Raw genomic sequence first — 15,988 nt, 5'->3', positions numbered from 1 at the left:
CCAACCTGCATTAACACTTTACTTCTGGTTAATTTAAATAATTATTAACAGTGTAATTTCAGGGAGAAATTACACTGTGGCATGTCAACAACAAGTGGCATGTCTATTCCAATTTCCTTCAATTGACTCTACTATAAATCAAATTAGTGATTTTGATCTAAAAAAAGATCTTACATCAGGATAGAAGCCGCCTTGTGGACAAGCAGATATACAGCTGGCCCAATGATGTTTCTGAAAGAGACTTAACATCTGGTTTCCTCAGCATCGTTTTTCTCAGCATACATGATGGTAATTCCTTAAAAGAAAGTTTACTGAACTATAGATCATTCTTAAAAATAATCTTTATTTATATCTCATCTGTGTGGTGTGGTGGTCATGAAAGTGAATATATGTGTGGAATAAACCCTTGATAAACAGGTTTAGATAGTAGCGCTATCTTTGGACAATATTTCCACAGCCCTGCCATCTCCATGAGAACTTTCTCATAGTACTGAAACTCTGCCCTAAGTGGCAGTACAACTGAAAGTAAACTGAACTGCAATTCTGCAACTAACAACCTATCCCATTAAAATTAGGAAGAAATAAAGCTTTGCAAAAAAGTTTTATTTCGTTTTCATGAAGATAGAAAGTATTTCAAAGCGACACTCTAGCAGACTTACATTGTAGTAGGCATTGTACGTCATAAACGTTAACATAGGCCCTTTAACATACCTCAATTAAGATGATTACATATGAATTAAAGGCAGGATTGGTACATTAAGCAAAACTAGCGATTTTGGCTTTAGTTAAAAAGGATTTCGAACCAAGATATCCCACCCCCTCCCTTCGTCTCTCTAAAGTTGCTGTCCAGTTAAAAGCCCATCATGGTTCCTCTGTGCTGCCAGCTGAGAAGATGTGCTGGCTCATTTCTCTGATGTACTGGGACCCATCTGGGGCAGTGACCTTGAGGCTGGTCAGGGGTAGGAGGGCACTGTTGGTGTAGTATCTGAAGGCAGGGCTGTCTGACTGTATTGCATCCATGAAGATCTATGGACCGACAGAAAGTTCAGGTTTACACCACACTGCTCATTACACTGTCACACAGAGCTCCTAAATAACTTTGGTTTAATGTGTTGGCAAAGGACTCCAGGGGCAGAAGAACAGTGGAAGTGTTCCAGATGACATCACTCTCTCACGGAGCTGAGTGCATTAGCCAGGGATGAATACCAGATAACCAGATAGTTAATCTCCCACCAGTGTGTATGAGCATCAGATAACCCGCCATTCCTGGAAGGAGTACAGTGTACCGTAACAAGGGGATCATCTTACCTTTAACAACATTTATGGTAGGCAAGTGCCCCATTCTGGAGGTATGATGTCCCATCGAGTGTCATTTCAAAACAAAGAACTGGAACTCAACTTCATTAGAAACACTGTTGGTCCCAGACTGTACCTTGACTATGTCCTCAGTGTCCTGCGCTGCGTTCTGGAACACGGCCCCACAGTGCTGCAGGTAGGTGTCATAGAGGCTCCGCGTGTGGCTGTCCACCTGCTGAAGGGCAGAGTCGCCTGGCTCCGCCATCTGCAGGTTGCTCAGGAAGTCCGTGTTGACGGGGCCACACTCAATAAGGCTCACACTGCATGATGGGACACAAAGTCTTCACATTTCTTTGCCCTCTTCCTATCTACTCATTAAAACACCCGAAGAGACGATGCTACCAAACACAAATGTACAAAGAATGCAGAAGAAGACCTTTGAACTCACTGGATGTTGAAGTGCTGCAGCAGAATGGCCAGACTCTCACACATACCCTCTACAGCAAACTTGCTTGCGCAGTAAACCTCATTAAAGGGCAGTCCTTTGGCACCAAAAAGATAACTTTGACAATTAGGGTTAGTTTTTCTCATGTTATGCACCACGTTAAGCCACACACAGCACTGTCCTCTCTCACCCTGCAGGCCTCCGATGCTGCCTGTGACCAGGATGCGTCCCTGGCTCTGGGCCTTCATCCCTGGCAGGAAGGCCTGGATGGTGCTGATGGTGCCCAGCAGGTTCACCTCCAGGATCTGCCTCATGGTGTCCAGAGACTGCACCTCCACAGGCCCCATGAGACCCACTCCAGCGTTACAAACTGAGGGCACCACAAACAGACAGGCCGACACACAAACAAAAAACAAACACACACACACACACACACAGATTCGTTTAACCATTCTAGCAAGGACTGACAATTCAATTCCATGTTCCCCCTAACTCTAAACCCTACGTTGTACGAACCAAGCAAATGTCCCCACAAGGTCTTTTTTGTTTTTGTTTACTATCCTTAGTTAAACATGCCCCCTCTTTCCCCTCCCCTCTCCACACACACAGACACACAGACTGTGTTTCACCAAACACAGTATCATCACAGTGTTTCTGTGCTGGTAGACAGGACAGTACCCAGTATGTCGATCCTCTTCTCCCTGACCCGGTCCCTGGCAGACAGGATGGACTGTTTGTCTGTCACGTCCATCTGCAGCACATCCAGGGTGTCCTTGTGCAGACCCTTCACACACTCCAGCAGACGCTCCTTCTTGGACAGGTTCCTCATGGTGGCGTAGACTAAGCAACCGTATCTCATTGGTCAAGGACATGTTTGACACAACATAGACATGACACGTCTGTGTACTGTAGGTCTGCAGATAACACTGTCATTTGCATCGGGCTACATACAAATTACACCAGTTTAAGATAATGCAGTTAACGTTTGGATGTACAATAACGGGTAAAGGCCAAAATCAGTCAATCATCAGCATGTCATACTGTCTACATCTCATCGGGTTGAGATGTACCCACGCTTGTTTTGTCCAAACAAACGCATTGTACTTAAAGTGATAGGCAAGAGCCTATCATAACTTTACCTTTGTAGGTCTTGCTAGCATCGGAGGCCAGTCGCACAGCAAGGCTGAGGCCTATCCCTGAGGAACAGCCTGTGATCAGCACCACTGTCTGGGTCATGAGTCGACCGCACGGTCCTGGGTTCAGCTGGGTCTGGTACTGTCACGGAGAGAAGGGGGACCCAAAACCTGGAGACGGGCAGAGCAGCTCAGGAGAGGATGGAATGAGAAGATGAGCCTGGGAAGAGGTTCTGCTTTTGTGATTGTCTTGTTATCGTTTCCTCCACTATCACAAGGTCCCTTGGATGTAAACAGGATTCTTTCCCAGCCTATAGTGGAGCCTCGACTACTTCCTCCAGACCAGGTGCTCTGGTGTGACATGGCCATCACCCTATTCCTGCTCCCCCCTCTCTCCTCGCTATACTCCCCTTTACACCAGCACCATGGATGTTCTCAGAGCCTTTCTTTGATACGACGAAACAGATGTCTGGTCTCGGTGCACTGAGACATTGCAACTTCTCAAGCAGCCTGTCATTATTTGGCCGGAAGACAGAGGGCAGTATTCCCTAGTAGCAAAGAAATGTCTACATGTGGAATCTAGGAGTTCTGTCAAGTGGGCCCTCCACCAGTATCACACAGCCAAACCTCGGTCAAACGGTCAAAAGTACTGATTAAAAACCCACCGCTCCGTAAAAGCAATACTGCCCGCTGGAACAGAGACATTTGGAAACCACCATGAAGAACACATCTATGTTTTGGATTGAGGAAAGGAGAGCAAACGTCATGAAGCAACAGTCTATGGTTCACAGAAGTGCAACAGTCTGCATTTGGAAAGTCCACTGTGGAGATGGGAACATATCATGGCATTCAATGACTGCTCTCATCATGTCAGAAAGATGGGCCGGAGATCCAAACGAAAAGCAATGACACAAAGCTAAAGATGATCCCATAACGGATAAGACTCTTCCTCTGGCGAAGAACTTGGATGTATGTAAATGTTTGTGTTTACTGTGAAAGACAATTTTGAGAACTCATGTTGAAATCATGTTTGAAGTCATAACATATTCGAAATCTTCTGTTTACCCCAAATGGTCCGGCTGTTCGAAGCACAGTGCGTTCCTAGAACGTGTGTGTAGCTGCCGGTTCCTCCTATCACGTGAGACGTGCTAGCCCTGCATAGGTGACACATCACTACTCAGAAGCAGCAGGAAGATGAGCCACCGGGAAGATTAGTCGGTTTATTTAGCCTTCAACTCTACACCATGCCCTCTCTCCATCATTCCCAACTCTCTCTCTCTCTCTCTCTCTCTCTGTCTTTCTCTCTGTGTCTCTCTCTCTCTGTCTCTCTCTCTCTCTCTCTCTGTCTCTGTCTCTCTCTCTCTCTGTCTCTCTCTATCTCTTTTTCTGTATCTCTCTATCTCTGTTCATACCATATCCACTAGGTGGCAATAAAACACTAGTTCACTAATCTTTCGGCGATGTCTGAGATTTGGAGATAGTAGATGTCTCAGCGCTGTCCATCATAACACACTCAGTTCAACATTGCCGTGATAATTCACATCACCACGTAATTTAGCTTGCCCTCACAAGCCAGTTTGGCTTTCTCTCTCTCTCTCCCTCTCTCCCTCTCCTTATCTCTCTCTCTCTCTCTTTCTCTCTCCCTCTCCTTATCTCTCTCTCTCTCTCTTTCTCTCCCTCTCTCCTTCTCTTATGCAATGTAACAATGTGGAAATAGCCTGATTTTAAAAAGGCATTCTTTGTGTTGGTGGGAGCCAACCAAGAGGGAATTTCCTGTAATTTTGTTGTGTTCCTCCCCTTGAGATCCCATCAGCATGGCTGTTGGCTGCAGCTCCATGGGACAGATAAGAGCAGTCCTTCAGCAGCTCTATAATGGACCACAACTGTACTACCGCCAGGTTCAACAACTGTTGTGCAGAATGTCCACATAATTATCACAATCAGTAACTAACTAACTCTTAGACCACAGACTATTCGAATGAGGATGTATCTTTTTGCAGATAGTGGTCATGAGTATAAAATATTCGGATGTGTTGCATGATCAGGTGAATGTATGTATGTGTTGAGGTTTATCATGACTGAGTGCCTGTCTATGTACTGTGTGTACTGGTTGTGTAAACATGAGAGGATGTGTGCATGTAGTTAGCTGGTGTTCATCTGGTACACTCATCACATCTCCTGAGATGTATGTGTTTTCTCCTTCACACCAAACACCAGTGAACCAGGTCTACACAGGACCAGGTCTACACAGGCCCAGGTCTACACAGGACCAGGTTTACACAGGCCCAGGTCTACACAGGCCCAGGTCAACACAGGACCAGGTCAACACAGGCCCAGGTCAACACAGGCCCAGGTCTACACAGGCCCAGGTCTACACAGGACCAGGTCAACACAGGACCAGGTCAACACAGGACCAGGTCTACACAGGCCCAGGTCGACACAGGCCCAGGTTTACACAGGCCCAGGTCTACACAGGACCAGGTCTACACAGGACCAGGTCAACACAGGCCCAGGTCTATACAGGCCCAGGTCTACACAGGACCAGGTCTACACAGGCCCAGGTCTACACAGGCCCAGGTCAACACAGGACCAGGTCAACACAGGCCCAGGTCAACACAGGCCCAGGTCTACACAGGACCAGGTCTACACAGGACCAGGTCAACACAGGCCCAGGTCTACACAGGACCAGGTCTACACAGGCTCAGGTCCACACAGGACCAGGTCAACACAGGACCAGGTCTACACAGGCCCAGGTCAACACAGGCCCAGGTCTACACAGGACCAGGTCTACACAGGCTCAGGTCCACACAGGACCAGGTCCACACAGGACCAGGTCTGCACAGGCCCAGGTCAACACAGGCCCAGGTTTACACAGGCCCAGGTCTACACAGGACCAGGTCTACACAGGCTCAGGTCCACACAGGACCAGGTCCACACAGGACCAGGTCTGCACAGGCCCAGGTCAACACAGGCCCAGGTTTACACAGGCCCAGGTCTACACAGGACCAGGTCTACACAGGCCCAGGTCAACACAGGCCCAGGTTTACACAGGCCCAGGTCTACACAGGACCAGGTCTACACAGGCTCAGGTCCACACAGGACCAGGTCTACACAGGACCAGGTCAACACAGGACCAGGTCCACACAGGACCAGGTCTACACAGGACCAGGTCCACACAGGACCAGGTCCACACAGGACCAGGTCTGCACAGGCCCCAATATTGTAGCGTAGAGGTGGAGGAGAAAGATGGGGGGGAGGCATGACACATACCATAAAAAAACGGATCCTTTCAAAGCCAAATACGTGGAGAGAAAGAGAGGGCGAGAAAGAGGGAGAGAGAAAGAGATGAGGGATGGAGTCCTACTTGTGTGTGAGACCTGCAGCACCAGAAATGTTCCTGGATGCTTCAGAGACAACAGGCAGGCCTTGTGTCCTGTTGAAGCTTCTGAGGAGTCACGCTGTGTTCTGAGCACACCTTAAAAAGAGCAGGAGCAGTCGGATGCTGCCGGGACCAAATATGGAGCAGGTGTCTGTTACGTATGTGAGCTTCTAGGTAAGCTTTTGGGCAGTTTAGGTTTTGGTTAAGTCATAGGGGTTTGGTTAAGTCATAGGGGGATGTCATTGAAAAATGCACAACTTCCTTGAAAAACCAGAATAGTATGGTCAGAACATCTGACACTGTGGTCTCACTGCCAGTATCTGACTGCCTGAATGCACTGCATTCAAAATGAGTCACTGACTGGTTCTAGTCAGTAACCTTGCAGAAGCACAGCAGGATGTCCTATGTGAGAGTGATGAGCAGAAATGAAACGGCTGCAAGCGTGTGCTGGTTAATGTGGTGAAACTGAAATGGCACAATGTACCTGGTGCGGCCATGAGTTCGCACGCAGAGCTTTTTGTTGTCGCATTCTGTGAAGGAGCATGTGAGGACACTGCAAAGCTTCAGAAAAGACATTCACAGGCTCAAAGCTGGTCCAGATTCGAAGAAGATTACGTAGCAAGACCTTTCAAATACATGATGTGTGTAGTGCATGTGCAGTCTGGACATCTTAGATGACAAGATTTAAACTACTTCCAGCGGCACCAAAAGTAACCCCAAGCAAACCCTTTCAACAACACTGTTTGATAGAATTCGATAGATGGAAGACATAGTCTTCACACCCACTCAGATGGTGACTAAGTGACCATTTATGGTTCATGTCATTGTGAAAGGGTGAAAGGAGGTAGCTGTTTGTTTGTTTGTTTGTGTTTGCCCTTGAGGCCTGGGAAGGAGGAAGGAGATGGGGGCTTGTTTGGTGAGGGCTTCTCCTTTCAAATAAGGGCTCTGTTAACTCTGGTGGATCACATGCATGCATGTGATTCTATCTGGAACCCAATCTTTCCTAAACAATGGAGATGCTGGCAGTACCACACCACAAGTTCAAGATCAAATACAGGGTCAGGATGAATAGAGAGTATTTTTAGACCATCGCCAGTTACTACTTTTGGTTCGAGAGGACTTGTAACCATCAGAACCCTGCTTCCGTCACCTGTGTCATCGCACTATTAGAAGACCCATGAGAGTCTCAAAGTAACCATGTGCTTTAGTAATAGGCAAGCAAGTGAGATGACATGTGTATGACTTCAACATTCCTCTCAAGCTTCACAGCTGTGATCCGTAGATTCCTCTTTTTCTCCTCGTCCTGGTTTGGGTTGCCTGTGTTGGAGCCCTGCTCCTGTGTTCTGGTGTGGACCTGGTGAATCCGATCTCTCAGACGTAGCGTCTAGCTCTGTGGGGGCATGGGGGATTGAGTTGCTGCCCCAGTATCTGTGACCTTTTTCTGTCTCCCTCCTGGCTGATTAAATTCTGTGTCTGTCTGGGTTCCATCCGGATTTTCTTTCGGAATTTTACTTTATGTAGTCAGGCTTTGTGGCTGGTTCTGTCTTTTATGAAAGAGAACTTGTACTCCTTAAACAGTACAGCTATACAATTATCGCAACTACAAGACTGATCGCGAGTATTAAGTATATGAAGACATGTCTATCCATCTGATGCAGGGAGGTTTTTGGAGTCAATGGTAGAGGGATGTGAGGTAAAAATAGAAGGAATTTCCCTGTTCTGTAAAACCAATCAGCCATACAGGATGACTGGGACTGGGGTGAGAGACTGAAAGAATTCCCCCTTCTCGAGAATTGAATCTAGACTGGTAAAAACCTGAAACAAACGGTTCATAACTTTCCTTATCTGCTTATGAAACCACACGCAGATGAGAGGAGAAACAGTTCCGTTCTGGCAACACTGGGAGGAGATGACACAGAGAGAGATGGTTGAGAAATGCAGGTTGCATTTTTGCCAAACTGACACTGAAGGAGCAGCTTTCACTCCTGCCTGGTAAAGTCATCAAGACCGAAACAGAAGAAGGAGTGTGGAAAGAATGGTCTGTTTTTAACAGACTCTCACTGAAGCTCAATCAGCACATTTCTAGACTAGTTTTCAGTGTAGAATTCAAGTCATCTCATTGCTGTGTGATTTCAAACACAACGAAAAATGTGTACAGCAGCAAGCCTATAGGGTTCAAACATATTCAACAGTCAGTTTGAAAAACTTGGCGGGAGACCCCAGAGAGGAAGACTGGTGGTGAAACATCCACCTCGGGGTAAAGTCATAGGTCGCCCAGCCTCTGTCAATGCTGATATTTCATGAATGTAGATTTTCCCAGAGAGCCATGGTGCAGGCAGGCAGGATGATGTATGGATGCTGCCTGGGACTCAGGGTCCAGTCTCTGCAGGAGGACAGAATCTGCGTCAGCCAGAACTCACTGGACTCGGCAGTTTGACATTCCTCAGGTCCAGTTTGTGTACAAAAGTCCCAGCATTCCAGGAAATGCTGGAGTTTGTGTCGTGGGAAATGTCCCTTCCTTACCCTTGAATAGATGACCGCTTGGCCACGCATTCTTTACCCTGAAATACTGGGGACATCCTGTTTCTTCTCTGTCTTTCAGTGCTGAACTACTGTAGAGCCTTGGGAGGACTGGGGGGGACCAAGGTCTTGGTCTGGCAGGGCTTGTGGAGATGTGTGACCCGTCTTTGCAGCTGCAACATTGTGGGCTTTTCTCATGAGTCAATTTGAACGGCATAATAAATAAAATTTTCTATGAAAATTGCGTTTTATGTAAAGGATTCTGACATACAGAATATAAATCATCATCCCCTGCATCAAATTCAATTATTGCAAGGTGAAATAATATGTCCACCGCAATATTTGGCAGCTTCAAGCTCGCATGCATGCTCTTATATGATCACCATGGAATTATTTATGTCATCTGTGATATCAGTTATGGAAAAGAGCTTCCATAAAGGCAGATAATCCTTGCTTCACATGCAAAGCTAAATGAAAATATTTGCCAACATATTTGGCATCAGGGTAAATTCCACTTCTCCCTCCTTGTCTCAGGTGCCTTGCCTGAGGTGTGGGCAGAGAGGCGAGGCAGAGCAAAGATGCAAGGCAGGGGCTTGCCCACCTGGGAAGTGGTTGGATGATGTGACAGGGCGAGGGAATGCATGGCAGGTGATTCAACACCACTGGTATGTGGCTCGTCTGACAATTCTCCCCCAGTCGAAGCGGAGACATTTCCACTTGACTGCACTCACAGACATTCTCACGCTCCGTGACTTAAGGTGCAGCTCCCCTCCCCCCCTTCTTCTGTATCGTTCAGTTCCCCTTTCCCCTTAAACACTCTCCGACCATTCTCTGTGGTCGTGTCTATGATCGTACACATCTACTCGTCCCTGCCTCAAATGGGTTATTCATCCCGCCTTCTCTTATCTGCTCATGCCTCCATCCACAGCATCGGTGTCAAAGTACAGCTGGTGGTTGAGAGCTTGTGCTCTGTCATATGACTGAGGGGCTGTTCTGAGGGCGGGTGAGTTCTCTCCCTCATCTCCCCCCCCCCCGTCCCTCTCTGTCTTTGTACAGCTGTCTCTAAAGGACAGCGTGGGTGAAGCGGTGGGGATGGTGGTGGTGTTGGAGTGGGTGACTCAAACAGTGTGAAGGTGTATGGAGAGTTTTGAGAGCTATAAATTATCCTTTTATATTGGTGCAAACACACCCACCCTGTTCGTTTAGCACGTTTTTGTAGGGACACGTGTCTCTGCCTTGGAATGACTTTTTGCTGTGTTTCTCAGTGAGTGAAAACACCATGGTCACAGACATTGACATCTACACAGCACACAAAGAACTGAAAACAACAGCTCACCAGTTCACAATGCTTTTATTGAACAAAGGGTTGACATTTTTAAATGGGTTTGCCACGATTGGCATTACGTGGCATGTTCAGGTGTTTTTCTAGAAGCCCCGCCTACAGCTATTAGCTTGTTGTGGGAAAGTGACATACACTAATTGTGGGTGGTTAAGTGTTGTTACCTGAGCAACCTAACATGTACTGTACATAAACAGGTTTCGTCAGTTGAGTCATTTTGTTCTGTAGTATCTGTCAACTAATTCCCCAGATACCATCGTGACTTTGAACTCACAGTTCACAGTCTTGACAATTTTACACCCCAGGTATGGACAATGGACGTCATCTGAAAGCGTGTTCTTTCGCTTTCTCTAACTGGTTCTTAAAGAGGATTCCACATCCAGAAAAGGCATTGTCACCTTGTCCCTGTACTGCTGTGTTCCCACCTCTAACAGCTAATCCATGTTATTACATAAACTGTTCCATGAGCTGAATGGTGCAGAATGTCGCTTGTCTTCGTTCTTAAGATGCCAATTGAGGTTGGTCATTGTTTTGACTTTAACTGGTGTCTGAATGTTCCCTCAATGGTGAGAGCTGAAGGTGCTGTGTCTGCAGGCCAGCATTTTAGCCTAAATAGGAAGGGAGGAGCTACTTCTGCATTAGACTCCCAGATCTCAGATGACCAAAACACGGGGTTGCAGGTGGACCAATGCATCTTCTCTTCTGGTAGTGGCACAGTAGACTGCTTAATGTCTAAATTAATTCATCTTCTTAAACTGTGCAGCATGAGGTCATGTGAAAGACAGACCCATGGTTGTGACTTGTATTCAGGGCTCTAGGGCTGTTTTTGTTTCCACTGGTGAGGCACCACCTACACAGGCTCTCTCTCTGTGTGGGACGCCATTGAAGTCTGCATATTATTCTGGTGTGTCATTCTGGTATGTCATAGCTTAAATCACATAATATTCACTTTAAAATGGAAAAAGGGAATTGAGAGAGAGAGAGAGAGAAGGGGGGGAGAAACATTAGAAAGGTTTTCCTCTCTTAGTTGTCCATAGACATTAATCTCCAATGTCCATGAGTCGAAAGTACATTTACGTCCCATAAAGCATAGATTCAAATCAACACTTCTAAAAAGGACAAAGCAGGATTAGAGTAGCATACCTCTCAAAGTCTTCCCAAGACATATTGTTGGCTCCTTCACAAGCATGCTGAGAGCAAATAACTGCCACTGAGTTATGACTTGGTGGCCTCTTTCCAACCATCCCAGGAATTAAGTGCATTCATTTGTTCTGCACCATGTCCCCCTCCATCCCGCTGTGTGAGGATGCACATTCAGGGACATTCCAAAAGCACATCTGGGTCTTATCGTGCCTCAGCATCACTTCCTCCACACAAAATGGGGGGGGGGGGGGGGGGGGGGGGAGGGGGGGGGGAGGGAAGTCAACTTTTGCATGGTCTAAGTGTTTTCAAAAGGTTGTACGTGCGTACTGCACATCCTAACCTATTTTCCGACAAACATGTTAATCGGTGGAACTGTTTGTTGTGCGTTGTGACTATGGGCTTTGTTGTGTTGCAGGTGTAGGGATGGAGGCAATTGCAGACAGATAATAGTTATGTGAGGTTGTGGATCACATATTCATAAATGGACGGGGAAACTTGTTGTGGGAAGGCTCTATCTTGTGTGGATCTGAGATAACGTGGCAAAGGTCAATGTCTGTCTCTGGTGAACGTGTTCTGTTGCATATCTTCCACCACTTGGGAAAGTTTCTGGCAAGAGCGCTTTTTCAATTACACTCGACGATAATCTGTAAGCTTTTGTCAGTGATTTGTCATACTTGAACACTCTGATAACATAAGAATCGTTGTGAGTATACTTGAAGCTGTCATGGTTGTGTAAGATGAGTGAGATGATTATGTATGATGATTATGTATCAGAGGCAGGTTATAGTGATGGCATGTCCTCCTCTGATGAACTCATCCCAACCCTAGTCCCATTCCTAGACCCTGAGCAGAGCTGGGGTGAACTTTCCTTAGAGAAATCTTAGGAATGCCACCTTCACCCCGATACTGGACCAGGCTGAGTGATGGATCGAAGTTTAATAAGTTCACATCTGCTCATTAGGATGTCAGCTTCACCCTGTCAACACATTTCGGCCCTCACCCTCTCAACTGACATCCTTATCTCAGGAACCTTCGTTCATGTTTGTGTGCATAATTACAAGAAATGAGCCAATGTTGTAATATTAATGTGAAATGTTGGATTTTCACAAATGTCACCAGTCTCTGACTAATGCCTCTTAAATAGCTGAACCCGTTTCCTGTCTTCTTGTGAAAGGTTCTCATCAACACTCCCAACCCCAGGCTTAAAAGAACATTGTGTTAAAGCAGCCCAGAGACACTTGTCTGGACTTGATTTCTCCGGAATGGTCTTGGATATTCACATTTAACCCAGGGTGGCCTATTAAGATCACACAACTGCTCTGTCCCTGGTCCTTTGATCAGCGGCTTGTATGGCACTCCACACAGGGCAGATGGTCCTATCCTCCGATCAAGAGAGGGGGCAGCATCAAAGGGATGATCGTCTTGGTTTGACTCGACTCATCCCTGTGATCTGTGCTTTGATTGGTCCTCTCTTTGGGGTGACAGGCAGGCTTTGATTTGAAGACTTCAAAGATCGAAGCATTGTTTTCCACCGCAGAGTAGGAGATGGAGATTGGGCTCATGCATACTGCACAGATTGGAACAGCATGTGTTTTGTGACCCTCGCGTTCCTCGACGTGAGAATCTGGGTTGCTGTGTCTGGGTCCAGGCCTGGCCGTCCAGCCTGAGGTCTGCATCAGCTCCAGCGGGGCTGGGGCAGCAGATTCCTGGGGCTGGGCTTTGCGTCAGTCGGGGGGGGGGGGATTCCTCCAGGCCTTCCGTCTGTGTGCCGCATTCCTCCCCGTCCCCACGCGTTGCAAATTGTCAGACTGCCGCATCCAGAGACCCGGGCGGACCCTCTTCCACAGCTGAGAGGAGGGGGGTGTGAGAAAAACGCACGCTGAGGTCAGAGTTATGGGCTGGAGGCGAGGGGTTGGCACACAACCAAATAACGGCAGCCCACAGAGAGAGTGCTGCCTCTTCATCAGCTGTCCCCCATCCCTCCCGTCCCCTCCGAGCCCCAGACACCCCTCCTCTGACGGAGGAAACGGGACAATGGTGTGATTCAACGTCTCCAAGCACCAGAGCCCATTGACGTGATGCTGGGCTGTGTGGGATGAGAGAGGACATCTGATGAGTAGGGAGTCAGGTGGCTGAGCGCTTAGGGATTTGGGCTGGTAATCAGAAGGTTACCGGTTCGATTCCCGGCTGTGCCAATGACGTTGTGTCCTTGGGCAAGGCGCTTCACCCTACTTGCCTCGGGGGAATGTCCCTGTACTAACTGCAAGTCGCTCTGGATAAGAGCGTCTGATAAATGGCTAAATGTATAAGAATCTGAACGTCAAAACACACAGCGTCAGGACGTGGATTTTATTTGGGGGTGGAAATGCATCAGGAGACCATCCACCAGCCCAACCCCGCCCTCCACAAAACGTTACACTCATCACAGTCACCCTGATCCCAGGTATTGATTATGGAGAGTCGGATTGTGGCAACGACAGCAGATGGCTTTTGACCTCTCACCCCTTTTGTTGGAGTTTTGGGACGGAGGTGTGTCTCTCCTCCCTCCGGCAAAGAGAGGCTTGTCTGGGGTGGGACCCTCATCAAAGAGATGGCACTCCCTCTGACTGTGCTGGAACAGAGAGGAGGGGTAGAGAGTAGGGGACAGAGGGAGGGACACATGCACAGAAAGAGGGGGGCAGGGAGAGAGAGAGAGACAGGAACATAGAGAGGGGGGATGGAGAGAGAGAGAGACAGGGATATAGAGAGGGGGGATGGAGAGAGAGAGAGAGAGAGAGAGAAACAGGGATATCGAGAGGGGGGATGGAGAGAGAGACAGGGATATACAGAGGGGGGATGGAGAGAGAGAGAGAGACAGACAGGGATACAGAGAGGGGGATGGAGAGAGAGAGAGAGACAGACAGGGATAAAGAGAGGGGGATGGAGAGAGAGAGAGAGAGATAGAGAGAGAGAGAGAGAGACAGGGATATACAGAGGGGGGATGGAGAGAGACAGACAGGGATAAAGAAAGGGGGATGGAGAGAGAGAGAGAGAGAGAGAAAGAGAGACAGGGATATATAGAGGGGGATGGAGAGAGAGACAGGAACATAGAGAGAGGGGAGCAGTGAGCGTTGACTCATTGCCAGGGTGGTTAAAGGCCTCACAGTCCTGGGATTGTCCCACAGAGAAAGGCTCTAGCAAGGGGGAGAAACCAGACCAATAAAAAATCTGACACACTGTGAGTTCATACACTATTATGGGGGGGACCATATTTCACTTCAGCTTCATCTTTCACCATCAACGTTAACTTTATACCTCTGTTTAAACCTCAGAAGTACTGTAAAATGCAGCAAGCTTCTGTGAAAGGCAGCTTGTGTAAATTCTTCTTGTGAAAAAGAAGGTCATCTGAAAGTTGGCGTTGGTGTGTTGTGGAAAGTCTGGTTGATGGTGGTGGTGGTAGTGGGGGGGGGGGGAGCTGCAGGGGGGGATGAGAAGTGGGATTAGTCTGGTCTGTTTACGGCGGAAGACAGCCTTAAGGAAGGCAGCTTTCTCACAGAGAGACACACGAATGACTGACTGCTAACGTGCTACAACTCAGAGCTACGGAGGAAACACTGACACCCTCTCTGGCCGTGCTGTCGCCATGGGGGGTCCTTCTGCAGGCAAGGGGACCAAAACACAACAGAGCGAGAGTGTGGGATTTGGGGAGTGAATGGAGCGTCTCACCCTCGTTGGGGGGTTCCTGGAGCTCCCTCTGGGCAGAGGATTTACGGGCGGGGGGGTTGTGTGTTTGGCTGTGGACAAAAACACAGGAAGCAGAAGCAAGCCACTGGGCCCGTGCCAGTGTAGAACACTGTGTAGAACAAGCCTTAATGACTTCCCCACACGAGGAGTCTTGCAAACTCATGCTGTATCACTGAAGAGGAGCGCGGAGAGAGTCGAATTGAATTGAGTCGTGCCCCTCTCTCTCCTCCCCCTCCGCGCTCCCTCTCTGGTCGTTGTGATGGAGTGCTAGTGTTGCCTCCCCTAAGAGGCTTGGAGCACCCAGTAGCTCCATCCAACACCCCCCTTCCCCCCTCCCCTCTCACCCTCAGGAACCCCAAGCTGAGGAGCCAAGAGGGGCTGGACACGGTCCAAAGACCCCTTTTCATCCAGCCACCCTGAGGCACCTCCAGGAAATCCAGGAAATTCCGATCGGAACTGCGGTCCAGTCCACTGTTCCACTGGGGGGGTTCGGGTTGGGAAACATTGTGGTCATGTCGAGTCTGTCGAACTCTGAGGCTTGTTCCTGCAGTGGGGGGGTGGGAAGGGGGAGGTGCTCTGGTTGTCACCCTGAGTCTGTTGTAGTGAGTCTGTTGTTGTTTTTGAGTCTGAGACAGCCCACTATCAGGAACATTTGTAACAGAATGTACAGAAAAATCCAACCATTTTTGTTAGATTTTTTTTGCTGGATTCTTTTTTTCCTAACCCTAACCCTGGCTACACAAAAGCTGACCACAACCACAAGCATCAAAATATATATATATATATATATATCAGTGGCACATCTTTATCCTGTTAGAGGGTAACCAAAAAAGGCAATCATCATGGGAACGTTTTTAGTTGAGTTTCAGATGAGTGTCAAGGGTTTGTTGCGTTACAAGTGTCAATAGGAAACAATAAAGTAAGCTCTAATTTGTACAGGACATTCTTCCTCTGACCCCACTCATGTCAAGCCTCTCCCTGTCATCACACCAGTTGAGAGCACTCAACTG

The 15,988-nt window shown here is 47.9% G+C and overlaps 1 protein-coding gene across 1 annotated transcript; it reads right to left on the bottom strand.

Moving 5' to 3' along the window:
• Positions 1-653: 653 nt before the first annotated feature.
• On the bottom strand, positions 654-3,529 carry hsd17b1 (hydroxysteroid (17-beta) dehydrogenase 1). Its single transcript, XM_047037825.1, has 6 exons — positions 2,881-3,529; positions 2,420-2,581; positions 1,932-2,111; positions 1,745-1,838; positions 1,433-1,616; positions 654-1,026 (listed from the first exon to the last, which is right to left on the bottom strand). The coding sequence occupies exons 1-6, from the start codon at positions 2,975-2,977 to the stop codon at positions 862-864; spliced, it is 882 nt and encodes a 293-aa protein (XP_046893781.1). The 5' UTR covers positions 2,978-3,529; the 3' UTR covers positions 654-861.
• Positions 3,530-15,988: the final 12,459 nt, after the last annotated feature.

This window comes from Hypomesus transpacificus, chromosome 17 (genome assembly GCF_021917145.1).
Source record: "Hypomesus transpacificus isolate Combined female chromosome 17, fHypTra1, whole genome shotgun sequence".
NCBI classification, from domain to species: domain Eukaryota; kingdom Metazoa; phylum Chordata; class Actinopteri; order Osmeriformes; family Osmeridae; genus Hypomesus; species Hypomesus transpacificus.
This window is presented reverse-complemented; position numbering and strand designations above follow the sequence as displayed.